The 18,889-nt window shown below is 38.2% G+C and overlaps 1 protein-coding gene and 1 long non-coding RNA gene across 2 annotated transcripts in view; both read right to left on the bottom strand.

Moving 5' to 3' along the window:
• Nucleotides 1-8,542: 8,542 nt before the first annotated feature.
• LOC137039372 (uncharacterized) lies at nt 8,543-11,183 on the bottom strand. The gene is made up of 3 exons (XR_010897623.1): nt 9,506-11,183; nt 9,305-9,412; nt 8,543-8,597 (listed from the first exon to the last, which is right to left on the bottom strand). It is a non-coding gene; the product is annotated as an uncharacterized lncRNA (long non-coding RNA).
• Nucleotides 11,184-17,216: 6,033 nt separating this feature from the next.
• Nucleotides 17,217-18,889, bottom strand: part of LOC137040798 (uncharacterized) — a 32,539-nt gene continuing 30,866 nt past the window's right edge. Inside the window, exons 12-15 of the mRNA XM_067416568.1 lie at nt 18,552-18,889; nt 18,035-18,361; nt 17,454-17,781; nt 17,217-17,367 (exon numbers count right to left, since the gene is read on the bottom strand). The exon at nt 18,552-18,889 is cut by the window's right edge and continues 13 nt beyond it. Coding sequence (XP_067272669.1) covers nt 17,217-17,367; nt 17,454-17,781; nt 18,035-18,361; nt 18,552-18,889 — 1,144 coding nt within the window. The remainder of the gene's footprint in view (nt 17,368-17,453; nt 17,782-18,034; nt 18,362-18,551) is intronic.

The following is an 18,889-nucleotide window of genomic DNA, read 5'->3' as shown; positions in this document are numbered from 1 at the left end:
ACAAAAAGAGTTTCCCTGACCGCAACACAAATGTGACTGAACGAACTTCCACAAGTAAGGAGAAAGAAATAGTTGATAAGAGAAGAAAGACTAACGTTAATTCAGTGGGGTGGAAGTGGTTCGGCGTGTCCCCCGCACTTTTAATAAAGTGTATTTTCATCCCCCGCACTTTTACTGGGTCTCACCGGTCCTAGTCGACCCGCTCCGAGCGGGATTCGAAACGGCGTTACCCGGAGCGAGGGCGGGCAAGTTAACAGGGACGCTAAAGACCGCTTTCTCTAACCTCGGTTGATTGCGCGCTTCTTGAGGTCACGGGCAAGTGTAGCCTATACATAGAAACCAACGTGAATACATCAAGATTTAAATTCAGAGACAAAAAATTATCTATGCATTACATGTCATTTTATTCGTATCTAAATATGAGGAGGGCGCTCTCACAGAAAGTCCAAAAGCGGATTCGTAGAAACTTACTGTCGCGCTGGAGCTGCAGCTGAAGGAAAACCATCGTTATGAGCTGAAAGGTGACGACGACAATCAGACGATTGCGACAATATATGAAAGCAATGAAGCAGCATCATGAGCAACAAAACTGTTTTCAACACTGATAATAATCATAAATGTTTGTTGAGCATCAAATCCTAATATGAGAATGATTAGTGACTCTGAAGACTGGAGTAATGATGAAGCTTTGATCACAGGAATAAATGACACTTTACTATATATTCACGTAGTGAACAGATGATGTAGATCAGAATAATATTTCACTGTATTACGTTTTTTACTGCATTTTTCATTAAATAAATGCAGCATTTAAGGGGTACTTCAGCGCTGGGAAGATGAATCTGTATTTAAACTGGGTCATTAATGTAGTAGAAATGTGAAATTATTTTTTAATTTGGTGCTTTCTAGACTGAGAAAAGACAGAAAATGTATTTTTGTCTCATGGGGATGAAAGACTACAATTCCCAGAATGCTTCGCTGCCCTGTGAGGCCATTCCCAAAGCCACGCTACTGGATTACTGTGAGTTCCTACGCGTTTTCAGTTCATGCCTTTGGAAGCTTAACTTTCATAGAAATGAATTTGAGAAGTTAAAACACTTAAATTGCTTAGCATCCGTTTAAATGAATGCCTGTAGCTGAGCTGTGCTGTGAGTGTGATCTCCATTCCCCATGCACGAGTTGAAAACATGCGGAAATGGCTCCCTCTGCTGGCTGTAGTCTTTAGCCTCTGGGCAATCATTCCTCTCGTGACACAAATATCGTCAATTTGCGTCACGAGAGGAATTTTTCCAGAAATAAAATGCATAAATCTCTCGTCTCAGGGGGATATAAGAGGGGGGAGCACGATCATTTGAATATACTCCAGGGTTTCTACTGATACAAAGCCATATGCTAATCGCTGAAGGAACCCTTTAAATATATTCTATAGTTTTGCATAAAAGGAGAATAGAGCGCTATGAATTGTTCTTCACTGAAATTTAAAACTTATAAACTGCGTCTGTGGCACAGGAGCGCTGTACGCTGTGACTCTGCATTGCTTCTATAGCGCATCATTTTGCACACGGGATGCACATTAAGTGCGTTTTGCCGCTCTGTATTGAGGTTATGCACGTGACATCACCGTCAGTGATCGGTTCCACCATCTGAAGAAGATCCATCCGCTGTATTCTGAGTCAGGCTGAATCCTGGCTGAAGCACTTTTGTTTAATCTATATTAAGAATAATATAATCAGCCTATGTTGTAGTTTAAACTTAAAGATATTAATATTAATAAAGTGAGAGTCTTATGTTTATTTGATGTTGATTTCACATTTCTTTTTCATATAAAGGCTAAATACAAATAAAAGGTGAACATTAATGTATTTGTACTGGTTTAATTTCTAAAATATTATATAGTTTTATAGGAGGACTATTCATAGACTTAGCAAATACATTTTTCAGAAGTTTGTAGGTACAGACATCCTTTGTGGCAGTTCTTAGTACTATTTTTTTCTAAAGCTTTTATATAGTTCATATCGATATCGGAATTATATCGTATCGACCGAAATTAAGAAAAATATCGTGATATGAATTTTGGCCATATCGTCCAGCCCTAGGTGGTGGACAAAACTGTAACAGTAGGTAACGTTACTGTGGCAGCATGAGAGAGCCGTATGAAAGTGGCAACACATCATCGAGCATGGCTATCTGAAGTGACACCTGCAGATGCCGTTTCACACACAGCCTAGTCTGTTTGCGGTGTGTGTGTGTTTTTCCGTACCATTGTTAACAGATTAGTCTTCACACTGCACGCAGTTTCGGTCCGTCAGTGCGAAGTGCCACGATCGTTTCTGCACCGAGTCTATTTTGCTGTGCTGAACGCGCTGAATTAAAGTAACAGTGCACTGTGTGCATTAAAGCAAACATGTATTGATGTGAAACTCTAGTAATTGCGTATAATGTAAAGTGTACTCTGTTTCATAGTCAACACATGGCTTTTTTGCCTTGGGTAAAGCTTGCGTTTAGATTTAGGTAAACAAGTGAAATAATGGAGAGCATTCCTTTCTTGGAGGTGGAAAAATAAAGTTCTTTATGACCTGCAGGATTTATTAAAAAAAAAAAAATAATAATAATGAATGAAAAAAAAAACGAGTTGCCTGTGTTTGTCTATTGTGAGTTGTTAAATGTTTATTGTAACAGTCTATACTAGGCTATATAAATATAAAGTATTTAATTGAATTAAACATTGTTTGAATGTAGTGTTTAAACATGATAGCTATAAAAGTGCATAGGCCTACAAAGAGAATTGCAATGATGACAAGCCATACCAACTTTTGGATTTTAAATAACAATAATGAATGTGTGTTAAACAGGCATAAGAGGACTACTCTCTCCCCTGAGAATTTTGACATCCTAATCTTTTTTTCTTTTTTTCCTATTTATGCTCAGGCCCATTTTCACATCACAGGTCGTTTTTCACATGTTACACTTTAACAACTGAGTAATATGTGATTTATTCAGCTGGTTATTTATTTTATATTTGTTAAAACCATAACCATATAGGTTATGCTAACACCAAAAATTTTCATACAATAAATGGAAAGCAAATAAAAATAGTCTCTTCCCCCTTTTTTCTGATCGGAAAAATTATCCGATCCGTGACTCGTGATCCGTGATGTGATCCGAACCGTGAGTTTTGTGATCTGTTACACCACTAATGGCTATCAATCAGATTCAATATCAGTTAGTGACAGAATAAAATGTATTGTTTTTGGTAAATTTTGACAGCTGTTTGGGGGATTATTTAATGAGGCCAAACTCTTTCTACTTTGTTTTAGGCCTATACTGAAAGGCAGAATACGTTAAAGGGATCCCCTGGTGTTGAGACTTGTATGGCTTAATATAACATAAATGATGTCTCTTACTGAATTATGTAGTAGAAAACCCATGAAAGATCTACATTATTTAAAAAAATCGATTTTATATTTGGACCATGGGCGGCGCCATTTTGTTTGCGTTCTAGGTTGATGACGTAGAATGGTTGAACTCCTCAATCAGCTGGCGTTACCCGTAGCTATTTTTACCACAACGCAACTCGAAAATTGTTTCAGAGTTAAACAAAACCAATGAATTGCTTTTGTACTTGAAACACACTCAAACATACATGTGCAAACAAACTCACCTACACAAGTCACACACAGATCGGCGGGCTCGCACACACACCTGACAGACTGCTCTGTCTCAATCGAGATGTTGGGCTGCTCAGTCTCCACGACGGGCTGAATCTGAAATCGACCCCCTATTCCCTGAAATAGGGCATTATTTGAAGGGACGGCCGTTTGTAGTGTTGTCCGACACCATAGGGACATGTTCGAGTGCAGTCATTCAGTCTCACGTTCCACCGCAATAACGAGTGTACAGCCGATTTACAACAGCTGTCCGACTTCACGCACTCGATCGTCTTCATTCACTCCTTCAAGTTGTATTAGTGAACAAAAGTAGCGAAAGTAATTTGTGTCTTAAAAGTGAAAGTTTAAAGATTGAGGTTAATTCACTGAGCTTGTGCTCAAACTTTAATGCACAAACCAATCCCATGCATCATCACCAAAACATCCTGCCTCTCTTCCTCCTCACGTTAACTTATCCCATCATCCTACCTAGATATTTCCCTCTGCTGGATACATTAGTCATTACAGTTAATCTACTGCATATCAACAGTCTAGATATCAACACAGGGAATAGTGATTGAGGGTTATGTATGCGCGCACGCAGTGCGTGTGTGTTCGCGCCGATCTGTTGGGGTGTGTGTGTGTGTGTGTGTGTGTGTGTGTGTTCGCGCCGATCTGTTGGGGTGTGTGTGAGTCTGTGTGATTGAGAGAGTTTGTGTGCACACGTATGTTTGGGTGAGTGAAGTCGGACAGCTGTTTGTAAATCGGCTGTACACTGCGGTGCAACGTGAGACTGAATGACTGCACTCGAACATGTCCACTATGGTGTCGGACAACACTACAAATGGCCGTCCCTTCAAATAATGCCCTATTTCAGGGTATAGGGGGTCGATTTCAGATTCAGCCCCTGTCATGGAGACTGAGCAGCCCAACATCTCGATTGAGACAGAGCAGTCTGTCAGGTGTGTGTGCGAGCCCGCCGATCTGTTTGTGACTTGTGTAGGTGAGTTTGTTTGCACATGTATGTTTGAGTGTGTTTTAAGTACAATTACAAAGCAATTCATTGGTTTTGTTTAACTCTGAAACAATTTTCGAGTTGCGTTGTGGTAAAAATAGCTACGGGTAACGCCAGCTGATTGAGGAGTTCAACCATTCTACGTCATCAACCTAGAACGCAAACAAAATGGCGCCGCCCATGGTCCAAATATAAAATCGATTTTTTAAATAATGTAGATCTTTCATGGGTTTTCTACTACATATTTCAGTAAGAGACATCATTTATGTTATATTAAGCCATACAAGTCTCAACACCAGGGGATCCCTTTAAAGCCTACCTAATCACTGTAGCCTGGCAGATGAACAAATCAAATTAAAACCTTATGAATAAATAGGATATCTTGTAAGATACTGCATGATCCAAATATAGTATTAGTTGATACATTTTTAAAGTTTTCATCACATTTTGGGCATGAAATCCTTGCTGAATCCACCCTTCTGATGGGATCAGTTTAATCCATATTTTCGGGATCAAAGTGATCCAAATCCTACAAAAAAGTTCTGAAAAAACCCAAACTAAAGGTTTGATCCGGATCAAACCCCACACTGGATTACGTGATCTAATCTGATTATGTAATCCGTTTTTTCTTTTGAAAAACACATTTTCAAGATTTGATCCAATCCGTTATCCAAAATCCTAGTGGATTACTTTTGAAAAACTGGGCCCAGGTGAATATGGACCTCCTCCAGGTATGGTGTGATACTGGTGCGCTCTCAGGTCCGCATCACAGCTTTCACATTACCAATTTATCATACGAACTGTGCCCTGTTCTGCACTAAACTGCAAGTGTAAAAACTCCCTTTATTTATATTCTTAAAATAAGAGAAACCACTGCTTATTCTGATTGTTTAAGCTTAGACTTAAGAGACATCAACAAGTTATTTGAAAAACATCTATGACCTTTGCAACACGTCTTGTCTTCATGCTCTGAGTATGGTTTTACTATAAACGTACATTTGCATAAAGCATGCATATTTATCCATACCCATGTTGATTAGAGTATTAAAAACTTGAAACATATTAATTTAAGGTACATTAAGAACTGAGAAAAATGCTCACCATTACAATTGGTAATTTTCCTCATCTAGTGGTTACTCCATCTAATAACAGAAACAATATTTGAAGGACACTCTAAATTCATACTTTAATAATTACATTATATGCTATTTGTTTTTAAATCATTACTTTGGTGTTAATGTAATAAATAAACAGCAGAAATTGTTCAATTGTTAAAATTTTAAAACCACATTGTCCCTCAGCCCCCCCTACTTTTTCCATCACCAGCCGCCACTGCTTACTAGGGATGGGCATTTTCCCAAAATATTGTATTCGAATATTTGGGCTCATAAAAATCGAATATTCGAATATTCGTTTATTTAAATTAGGTATTTTGAGAAAATGAGAGATGTTTCTTTCTTTTTTTCTCTAAACATGTCGTCACCATTTCTGAACAAGCTTATGATTAGGCAATGTACACAACACGCTTACGTTATATCTTAAGGTTTTTAAAACATTAAACAGTGTGTAAAAAAATGTCTAAAGAACAAAAGCATTATAAGCTCAAGGAGCACGAGCGCGTCAGTTAGCGTGACGTGTACACACACACACACACACACACACACACACACACACACACACACACACGTCAATAGGCTATAGCCTACCGACCTGTGTGTGTGTGTGTTTGATATGGCTGATGTGTTTACTTTGTATTGTTTCAGATTTTCATGTAGAGATAAACTATAATATTATTGGATTATGATATTATTCTCGGGTGAGAAAATGCGCCACTGACAGGCGTTGCGGAGACAAAGATAACGGTTAAGTGAAGTTTGAGTGAAGAACTTTGTGTTTTCTGTTCATAAACCCTCAAAGAACTTTAAAGGAAGCATTTGTCTCGAGATCATTTTGCTATCATAAGTTATCTCGCTCTCACTCGGGGTACAGATGAGCTTACCTGCACTCCTGAGCAGTGATCGCTCATTCCACTGGTGTTTGGATTTCATGTGATTCTCATTTGTGGTGGTGATATTATTATAACTCAGTTTCAGTAATTGATTTCATCAAAAGTAACTCCATTTTGTAACAGCATTTTCTATTTTCATCGAAGTAACGTTAATTCCAAACATTGCGAGGCAGACGACGACATTGTGATCAAATGCACTTAACTTATTAACCTGCTCCACAACGCCACCCAGTGGATTGAGATATAACTGCGAGATTTAGAGGGATTTCTCATGGATGCACTGTGTAGCCAGTTGCTTGTGACTTTTTATTTTATGTCATCCTACTTTTATTATTTTATTTTACCTTACCTTATTTGTGTTGAAAGAAATATTTTTGTAAATGTTTTAACTTCATCACAACTTAATGTTACCCTTTCATTAGGGATGCACAATATTGGATTTTTGCCGATATCCGATATGCCGATATTTTTCAGCTCATTTTGGCCGATGCCGATTTTCCCTTTGTTTGGAAACAACACCATTTTGAGCAAAAACTATTTTTTTTCATTCTGGTTTAAGATTTCTGAGGTATCCTTACTAAAAGGATTCTTGTTGAAGATAAATAAATGTTAATAAAGTTCTTTTTATGATAAGAGTACATTAAAAGCTCTGAAAATAACAATAATAAAGTCAGTCATTTTTCACCCCAGATGCAGCTGTAACCTTAATATTGTATTTTTGGATTTAACGTTTGTGCACATGAAGTGGGGGTGGCATGACGTCTATTGATGCTGTCTTTTAATTCTACAATTATTGTAGAGGTCCTTGTATTATTTTTCATCATCCATTTCGTAAAATTTTATTACAGATTAATACACTGTATATAAAAGTATTTAATTTACAAGTGTCATGCTTGTGATTTATGACATCATTACTGATTTGTTTATTCAGAACAAGAAGTAACTTCAATTTATTTGTGTATTCTACTTTTCATTGTATTAGTGTAACAACAGCGCACCCACTACATGTATAAATATATAGCGGTCTAGCTGGAGGGCACTAGGACCTGGAGGAGCTTCTGCTGCTGTGGAGGCTGCCGCACGCGCTAGAGAGTGGGGAGACGCGATTGGGCTTGTTTTGGGCTAGTTTTGTTGTGAAAACGTGGCAAATCTGCTGCTGACGGTCACGTCCTTCTGTACGTGCATTCAGAAATTCAAGGCAGCATTTAAAAACAGTCAATATAAATCACTGTACATGCAATGTATTTTCTTGTTTTCACTTGAAGAATGACTGCAGTGCTGACATGGTCTTATCGCTGTAGCACTCCTTGCACACGTGAGTTATTGCAGGCGCATATCAACACGTTATCATATCGGCAAGGCATATCGGCATAATGTTTTCATATCGGCCGATGCCGATTTGTATATTTTAAGCGTTTATCGGCCGATTCCGATGTCGTGCCGATAATATCGTGCATCCCTACCTTTCATTGTTATTTATGTTTAATTTTCAATGGTTCCAGTCGGGAGTTCCTACCAATTGTTGTAGGTGGGGCCTTAATTAGTGGCGCACCTTAGGATGCGTTATCGCTTCCTCTTTAAGCGTTCGCGCTCAGTCTGACTGTGAATGCAGACGGGGAAGTGCGGAGTGAGACAGTATGCCTTCCAGTGTGTGTGTGTTTTCTAATTTTGCTCCAACCTAGTTTTTATTTAAAGGAAATAAATGTACATCCTTCATCTCATCCATGTTTGGCTGTCCTTCTGTTCTGAGGGTACCACTTGATATCTGCTACAACTGCATTTACTGCCAGCCAATTAACAAAATAAAATTCGAATAGTATTTTTAGTTTTCGAATGTTAATTACAGATCGAATATTCGTGCACACCCCTACTGCTTACTACTCTCTTCTTCGCTTGTCTCTGCACTCTGTCTTCTACAGCAGCTGATCTGAAGGGAAAAACAAATGAATTAATATTTCACAAAAAACAAGCAGATGGTGATGAATGATTTGTTTTATTTTTAAGAATTATAGACTGCGGAGTACAATGAACCTGGTGGGTAATATAATAAAAACCATTCACATCCTCAGCAGTTTCAGATGAACACTCATAAGCATCCCGTTTTACAATTTAATCTTTGTACTTATCTGTAATTAAATATATCTTAGAAAATAAAAAAGGCACAAAAATATCAACGCCAATCTAATGTTGCCATAGTTAGCTCTCAGCTCAAGACAAAGTACATTTATGTTCATAACAGTTATTTCAAACTTTTCAAAGATCATTTACCTCAATACAATGAAGTCACATTTCTCCGGAAATCAGAAATAAACAACTACATTTTGCAAATAAAAAGAATGTTAATGTAATCTTGTAACTTACATGTTAAAATGACTTAATTATGCTTTCTGCCGATGCATTTTATAGTTGTTTTAAGACAGAAAAATGTCACCACATCACTTTTAAACAGATTCATCAAAGTCTTTACAAAGGGACCTTATATATTATGATCACCCAGTGCTGAAGTTGCAGATATCTAACATTAGCTGGTGTCGGTATCATGATAACTGTTATCACTGTTAGCTAGCAAATGCATAGCAGCCTAGGAAAACACTGAACAGTGAGCTATTTATGCAAAAAGCAACTAAAACTTACCAGTAACTTCTGTGGGCAGTATCTTCATCTCTTCGTGTCTGCTTCGATTAAATGTAGATTTGAAAAGCTTGGTTCTGATGGTCAGATTGAATGTAGTGTTAACGTAAGCTGAAAACAAAAGAGAAGTGCTGTTACAATTACATTTTGTGTTAGAAAATACAACTGGCACAAAAAGTAACGTTAAGTAAATACAAATCTTACCTGGAGTCAAAAAAATAATGAGAGCTGTACGTTACTCTCCGATGAAAGACAACTTGCCTGAAGAAAACTTTCAAAAAGCTTGTTGAAAAAAACAACAACAACTAAAAAACATCGCCACAGTAATCCATATGAATCACATGGTTTCCTCCAAGTCCTCTGAAGAGACACGATCGTGTTTAAATTTAGATTTGTTTTATCGCATTCAAGCAACACGCACAAACGCACAGCATATCTGATCATCTCTGAGGAGAGCTCATTATTATGAGAACCAATCAGAGTCGTTCAACGGCTCTGGAACCAATCAGGTTTAATCATGTGTGGTTTGAATTTAAACACAAGTAAAAACGGGTTTTTATTAAAGATTTATAATTTATGATCACTGTCAGGCCCGGACTGGCCATCGGGAGCACCGCAACTAATTTGGCCTGCTGCCATGGCGAGCGTTTATTTTAATTTTATTTTTAATAATTCTTATTTTATAGTATTGCTTTTACTAAAGTAATAATTTTCGAATTCGGCATTCAATAAAATTCTTAATAATAAAAAAAACAAATAAATCACGAATCTGTTAGTCTGGTCTTGACCGACTTGCCTCAGCCAAACGCGCGGGCAGCACCCGATGATGGAGAAAGCGGCAGGTCAAGCAGAGAGGGAAAGGGCAAAGAAAAAGAAAAAGAAGGCACTCAAAGAAGAAGCAGCAAAACGTTGCAAACTTACTGACCTGTTCAGGGCTTCAAGTGAAGGTCAGTTTTATCTGTAAATACAGTTCTTTTTTTCTGTGTTAAATTAGTATTGAACTGCTAGCGGACGTTAGCGGTAGCACCCCTACCTACTATCGCTAAAAGAGATGAATATTATTTAGTGTAAAGTTACATTAGTAATTTAGCAGACACATATTCACATTATGTAATATTGATAGGTACTGTGAACAGGGAGGAGCAATAGTCCAGACAACAAAAGGACAATGCTTTTCCCATCACTTCGGAAAGGCATTTACTTTGAATAAAAATGAAGAAATGTTCCAAAAGCAATGTGTTCGCATATTGCATAAGTTTCCAGTCAACTCGCTCCTTGTCCAATAAAAACAACCCACATAATCCGTCTTCTTCATGAGTAATCTTCCTTTAATCTTGATTTGTTAATAAATTAAGCAAATATAATAAATATTATCTTAAATCCTAAATATTACGGATGCAGTAAAGAAAAGCTGCGACTCCACTCTCTTTCGCATGATTTACAGTCGCAATTCTTAAAGGGCCAGTCTACAATTTTAACATGCAACATATTTTAATGTAAAATTAGAGAATAATTATCTAAAAAGTACACACAAATAAATAAAGTGTACAACCTAAACACAAACACTTAAAGACTGAAATGCACCACATAATGTGCAATATTTGTCAGTGAAAATAATTAGGGATAGGTGTCCCATTAAGGCTGCATTCATTTAATAATTTGAATAAATATAATCATTTACACGTATTATTAGTGAATCATGTTAATGTATAACAATACTGAGGTGCAAATATTATGTTTCTGTCAAAAAGTATAAATTGCATGTTATTACTATTTACACATATTGCAAAGAACTGCTCCTTTTATATGGTGTAAATCTAATCTATTTTCACTGAAGCTATTTCACTTTGTAAATAGTATCTACAGCTTTTTTATTTTGGGAACATGGGGGCTCATCAGGACGGCAGTGCAGAGGGCCAGGAGATGGTGCATTGGCCTGGATCTTGTGCTATGCCCCTGTAGATACTGTCAAAATATAGTTTATTACTGAATACATTTGGACATTTATTTATACAATTATGGGTGCGTCTCAATCAGCTAACTAGTTTGGTAGGAAAGGCACTGATCAGGGAATTAGTCTGAGTCTTAAAACTTTCCCCCCTTTTTTTAATCAAAAGAAGGTGGAGATAATCATCCTAGCACTCGCTGTGGTGCAGTGATCACTCATCAGATTCAGCCAGGCAGAGAAAAAGCTTTTACATATTCAATCTCAATCTCATTTATTTATAAAGCACTTTAAAAATAAAAAGTTAGCCAAAGTGCTGTACATTGGCAATACACAGAATAATTTACATAACACACATTAAAACTATTCAAGGTAACCATATCAAAAATTAAATTTAATAACCAGATGTTTAACGCAATAAAAGGGCAGTCACAATAAAAGTCATCTCAAACTGCGTTAAAGGCCAAAGAAAAATAATGTGTTTTAAGAAGAGATTTAAAAACTAGAAGTGAGTCAGCCCGCTTGATATGAAGTGGCAACTCATTCCATAATTTGGGGCCAGCGACTGAAAAAGCACGGTCACCTCTTCGCTTTCTCTTTGTCTTAGGGACAATGAGCATGGATTGATTTGCCGATCTAAGGGAGCGGGACGGGGCATGAGGCTGAAGAAGGTCAGACAGATACCGTGGAGCGAGACCATTCAGGCTCTTAAAAACAAGCAGAGCAAAACAGGGAGAAACATCTTCAACGGTTTCAGTCCACAAATATGAAGAGAGTAACTCTTCAAAACTGGTTCAGTAATAAAATGACAGACGTGCTGATGTGAAGCTGCTCTGTAGTAAAGTGAAGTGAAACGCTAGAATAAGTTAAAATAACTGCCTATTGATTCAGTGTTAGTGCATGTGACCTTCTAGCTCATTTAAGCTCTTAATTCACACTCTGAACATGGTCAGTTTCTCACTTTGAGCTCCAGTACGCCTCGACTTCCTGTCACTGGTGTAATTTTCAACAGTATAACGGACACATACAGGGCTGGATTTACCCCATATTGTGACATGGCTAAAATACATTTTGGCCCCAAGACACCCAGAAGCTTACTTACTAAACTATGCTTGTCCAAAACCGCTACTTTTCAGGAAATAGAAGAAAACACTGCATTTTATAAATAATTTAACACTGTGTTGTCCAAGTGGATATTGTGGCTTTATATATGTAGTCATATATTTGCATAAGCCGTTTTATTATTAATGTACCAAAATCAAGCTCAAATGGATGAACAAATCTGAGACATGCGTGTGTTTTAACCGAGACAGTGAGTGGATCGCATGACGTTTTCATCAACTGTGTGATCTCGTGTTATAAAAGATGAAGTGTTAACCACATGCTAAGACAGTATTAGCTGTGACTCGATGACTAAAGCTAGAATAAGGGCACGGTTGCACTGTCTGGTTGCTTTCGTGCATCGGTCTGAGATCTTGTGCAGGTGAAAAGCGTTTGGTTAATGATGAATATTGACCTTCTGTGCGTACCGTAGTGGCTCCTGCTGGTAGCAGGGGTGTGTTCTACAGTTCGTCTAAAAACGGCTTGTTACGTCTCCCTAAAAAAAAAAGATATGTCTAGGAGTAATAGGGTTGGTAACATGTATTAAAGTAAAATAAAATGAAAGAATAGAATGGGTTCAGTTACTGATAAATGTATGATAATATGAATCAGGCAGAGGCAGATTTAAACTTTTAACTCTTTTAGTAATTTCAAAAATCATAAATAAACCAACAAACACCAAATTGATTTACAAAGTAATAGTGATCATAGAAAAGAATATTTACAGAATATATATATATACAAAATAGTAAAACAAAAAAACAGAACAAGAAGCGTGGGACTATGAGCGGTGCTAAAGCAAAGAAATCAACAAAACAAAAACCAGCTAACTTATCAATTGAAGTAGGCTACTTAACTATCTTAAAAATAAAGACATAAATAAACACCTAAACCAACTAAGCTACACTGACTAACAAACATAAATACAGAAGGTGGCAACCGCTCCTTACCTGGTGTGTATAAACAATTTCAGATACTACGTGTTGTATTATGTAGGTCACGTGACATGCTGAAACTATCCCATCGCTCAGGGTCCGAAATGAGCAGTGTGAACAAGTCACAAACAAGTCAAAGGTTAAAACGTAAAGTTGTAACCAAAACAATGTCTTTCAAAACAAAGTTTCAAAACCAAACTATCAATCGGGGAAAGTAGATACAAATTGTCAAAACAAACGAAAGAAAACACGCCTCTCTCTTCCTCCAGTTGTTTCCAGGTCTTTATACAGGTGAGATGAGTTCTGATTGGTTCCTTGGGAGGGATCTCTCTTGGACAAATGATGATTGATGGGCAAACCAACCAATCACGAACCTAAGAATAAATGACAGTTGAGAACAATAAAAGGGGGGGGAGAGAAAGAGAAGGAAAACCACCAAAATACGTCGCAGACGTAACACGGCTGAATTACATATTGAGCAAAAAAGAACAGTAGGAGACCCGGCCGGGTTGCATTGTGTTTTCGTTCACACACATCTACCGGACTGGCAGCGGCCTCCAGTTCAATTCACATTTATTTGTATGGCGCTTTTCACAGTGCATATCGTTTCAAAGCAGCGTCGCAGGAAATGTAGTTGATCTAAGAGTATTTTATGATCTATAATGTCGAACGCAGCACTAAGATCAAGTAAATCTAGTACTAGAGACACAGCCTTGGTCAGCAGCTGAGAGCAAGTCATTTATAGTTTTAACGAGCGCAGTTTCTGTGCGGTGATGAGGTCTGAAGTTTTTCACAGGTAGAATTGAGCAGACACAACTTTATCTAGTATTTTAGACAGAAATGGAAGATTTGAAATGGGTCTGTAATTTGCTAATTCATTTGGATCTAGTTGTGGTTTCTCAGTGAGAGGTTTAATAACCGCCAGCTTGAACGGCGTGATATGGCAAATATCATCAGTACACAGTGAGCAAGTAACAAGGCACTGATCAGTGACATCACTTTGCGGTATGATATCTATATCGGTAGGATTAGTTCCATGCGATATAATTAAATCTAGTGTATGATTCAAACAATGAGTGGTCTAGTGGCATTTTGCTTGAGGAGTTTAATAAATCTGTGAATGCGACCCCTAACGCATCGTTTGTATTATCGACCTGAATGTTAAAATCACAGACAATCAATACTTTATCAACAGTGACCAAAAGGTCTGAGAAAAAAATCAGCAAACTCTTTTAGGAAATCAACACAGGGCCCTGGAGGTCTATACACGCTGGCCAAAGCAAGAGATAGGAGATTTTTTCTTATATCTGAGAGTGAAACATTTAGCACAAGCATTTCAAATAAATGAACTCTGTGTCCTGTTCTCTGAGTAACATTAAGAATATCTCTATAGATATTTGCAACAGCGTCGTCATAACCATTCAGACCATGCTTGTGCTGAATTGTGGGATTTGTTCACTAATGGTTTGGTTTTCTGGCTTAATCACAGTAATCTTTTCTATTCCTATGACAGATTTATTGTTTGACCTCACTGATCGGGAAATAGAAACAGTCTCTCTAGAATGCACTACACTCGCATTACTATCAACTAACTATGTGGGTGGAACAAAGACATTTGTGCTTTGACTCACTAGTCATACAGTGTGTAGCGTCTTAGGCCCTGTCCACACGAAGCCAGAGCTTTCCCAATCCCATCTTGCGTCCACACGAGTGTCACAGACACGCCAGGCTCCCACGGCACAGATACACAGCGCACACTTTCACCTGAGTATTAACCACGCACACCTGCAACCCATCACCACCACAATCACCAGGAGCACAAAAGGCACACACACCCACGCAGTCACTGTCCGGTCTCGTTAGAGAAAGGTACTAACCTCTTCGGCTGACCTTAAGGACTCCCTCGATGTTACTTACCCGTCTCCGGTGTCTTCTACCCAGTCTCCAGCGATCTCCAGTGTCCAGCGTGTGTGTGTTCTGTGTTCTCCAGCGTTTATCTCCTGCGATACCTCCTACGATCTCCCAGTGCACCCTGAGCAACACAAACCCGAACTATCATCAGCCCATCTTCACTCCGTCAAGTTTCAAACTCAACTGGTTGATCAAATAAACCTGATACTCACCATCTTGTCTCCGTAGACTCTGTACCCGTAACAACGAGATCACTGAAACCGACTCAAAACGATGTAGTAAACATGCCAGGCCAGTGTGTGGCGCTGTAATTCTGCCACAGAAATACACTAATAACGGAGAAGAAGAGTTGTGGCTAGAAGGGGTATAGCGGTGGAAGGAGGTGAGGCAAAATCTCACGATAAAATAGCAATAAATACATTTGCTACTTAACAGATGTGTTTTATTAACGCCTACACCTACCCAACCCTAAACCTACCCTTACAATAATGCAGATATGGTCATTAAATGACGCGTTATTAATGTGCGCATGCCCAGTGCCCGTAGCTGTATCCCTTTAGTCTTTCACCGTGTCGGACGTAGCGTGATGACATCACCGTTTCACAAAATATACGGATTGGCTGTACACACGAAAACGCAAGATTACCGTTTTCAGATTTATCCACTCTGGGACCCGGTTTCAGAAAATATCGGATTCATTCTTCCAAAACGCTGGATCCGTGTGGACGAAACACTGATACGGTACAAAATGTATACAGCTAAACACGTCTCCGTGTGGACGGAGCCTAAGAGGAGATATTTTCCGACAGAAGATCCGTTCGGATCCTGCTGGGGTGTAGGCCATCAGCACGGAAAAGCCTAGGCCACTCCCAGAAGAGATTGAGTTACACCATGACATTAACCATTCATTTAGAGCAAATAATCTACTGAACCTTTCAGTCCTCATCGATATGTGGGATGCGCTCCGGACATGATGACCCTCGTCGCGTGTGATGTTCTGAAGAAGAAATAATAAAACATGGAGAGACTCTTGAACCTCAGAGCGAGAAAACTTTATTGAAAAAGGCAAGAAAATACATTTGGCAAATGGACAGCATGTTAGATCGAGCCAAAATGTTGGTTCTGATGGCTCTCCAAATATCAGATTCAGCCCCGGCGCCGAATCCTTGCCAGAAGATATAAGTCTATCAGCCTGAGAATTTGACTGAGAAAGCAGGAGACGAAGTGATGATCATAACAGAGCAGAGTTTGTTGAATAATCTTAGTTGCATATGTTTCAATGCTCAGAGTCTGTCCAGAAGTTACACCACTCAATGCTCTGGCTTCATCTGACCAATACATTTACAACAAGTGTTATTATACCAAGAGAAAAACTATGGAGAATTACTACTTCACAACATCGTCCTGTGATGATAAAAGCCTTGAGACATTCTGTGATCTCCTACTCGTGAAGACAAACATCCCTTCAAACACACAATCATAAGATTAAACAACAAGAGCAAGCAAATGAGGACAATAAGTCATAGAACACACAAAGTGACAAAAATTAACAATAATGATAACATTATTAAATGATAAGTGAAGTAAATCAGATCATAATAATCTGAATACATGAATGACTAATGAAATTAATATAAAACAAAACAAAGAAAATAAAAAAACACCAATGTAAGGTTGCTTTCTTCAAATACAACACAGGTTGTTGTTGAAAACCTTTAGATCCGTCAGCAGTATTAAAGTGAGATCTGTGTGACTCTTTATTATTTTATATCATTGTTGTATCAGAGAGAAATATAAACTTACAAATAAGATTTTAAAAATCTGACACTGAAAGAGAGCAGAAGCTCAAATAATCATCAGTATTTATGATGACAAAAACACACTTGAAGAATCTTTAAAGTTCAGCGTTCTGCTTTAGATTCAAGCACTTCCTGAAAAAGATGAACATATGAAGCCATAAATTAATAAATCTAAACCGATATTAATATATGCAAAATCAGTTTGTGAGAGATGACATCATCAATCATGTACCTGATGTGTGAATATGAGCTCGATCTCGTTCAGCTCTTCTGGATCTGATGTCATAAACCACAATCATGACAGTAGCCACGCCCACCAGAGCAGCGAGGACCAATCGGATCACAGCTTCAGTGGGACCACAACAGTGGACTGAGGAATAAAAACATCAAACTGAGATCAGCTCAGTCAATAAACGCTAATATCAGCGCTGACATCAACTAATATCAGCGTTGCTGCCGTACCTGAACATGTGTGACAGAGTTGAGTGATGTCCAGATGTTGAGTCTGGTGGCTGATGGGATTGTTCAGCACACAGCTGTAGGTGTTTTTATCCTGATATTCCACCTCCAGAGGTAGAGAGAGACTGATGCTGAGATCAGACACACTGATGTTGGACAATAAACTGTTTCCTTTGTACCAGGAGAGAGTCACATGACTCACATTGACCGCTGATGAACACACCAATGAACAATATGATGATGATGATGATGATGATGATGATGAAGATGATGATGATGATGAAGAACACTGAGAAGAGTTATTGCTGATGACAGGAACAGGCAGACGAGCTGGAAAACATCAGAGAATAAAGAGAAATGAGGATGAATGAAGATATTCAAGAAGACGAGGAAGAAACATCGAGAGGAACCAAGATGATCAAAAGTAGAACATTTAAAACTATTTAACAGAAAGTTCAATATAAACCTGCTGTTAATGTAAAACAGTAAGAGAATTAGTCATTTAAACTAATTATTCATGATAAGATACTTCTGCAGATCTCACTGTAATAAATAAAACATGTGAAACTGATATATACCTCACCGTAGACAGAGAGACTATAAGAAGAGAGACTGATATAAGGCCAGTAATGGTTGGTCAGTAGTTGATAACGTCCAGTATGTTTGATTGTGATGTTTGTGATGGTCAGAGATCCAGTTTGATTGGCCAGCTTCAGTCTGTCTCTGAATCTCCCATCAAGAACATCATCATATACAGTGAAGCTGTCGGCCGTTACATTGATTGCAGCGATTAAAGTGTCTTTATACAGTAACCTCCCTGTAGATCCAAACCACCACTGAATCAGATCACCATCCTTCACTTCAGTGAGATCAGACTCTAGAGTGACTGAATCTCCTCTGTTCACTGACACTGAATCATCAAACACACAGAACAAACAGAAACAGGGTTTGTCTCAGATCAACAGATTATAATGGTTTATTAAATTAAATAGTTCAACATTTGAAATAAACAATATCATAAAACAACAAAAAGAAACAATTTTGTATGAATCAATTTTAACTTTGTCATTAAAAAACAGGTGTAAATGTTTTTAACTCACCACTGACAGTGAGAATGAAAGAAACCGTCTTATAGTTGTTGATCTGTAGATCATAATATCCAGCATGTTTGATTGTGATGTTTGTGATGGTCAGAGATCCAGTTTGATTGTCCAGCTTCAGTCTGTCTCTGAATCTCCCATCAAGAACATCATCATATACAGTGAAGCTGTCGGCCGTTACATTGATTTCAGCGATTACAGTGCCTTCAGCGATTATAATGGCTTTATATCCAGAAAGCCAAAACCTCCACAGAATCCGATCACCATCCTCCACTTCAGTGAGACGAGAGTCTAGAGTGACTGAATCTCCTCTGTTCACGCTCTTCTCTTCAACACGA

This window comes from Pseudorasbora parva, chromosome 14 (assembly GCF_024679245.1).
Source record: "Pseudorasbora parva isolate DD20220531a chromosome 14, ASM2467924v1, whole genome shotgun sequence".
In the NCBI taxonomy this organism is placed as follows: domain Eukaryota; kingdom Metazoa; phylum Chordata; class Actinopteri; order Cypriniformes; family Gobionidae; genus Pseudorasbora; species Pseudorasbora parva.
Note: the sequence above shows the minus strand (reverse complement) of the source record. Positions and strands in the feature narration are given on the sequence as shown.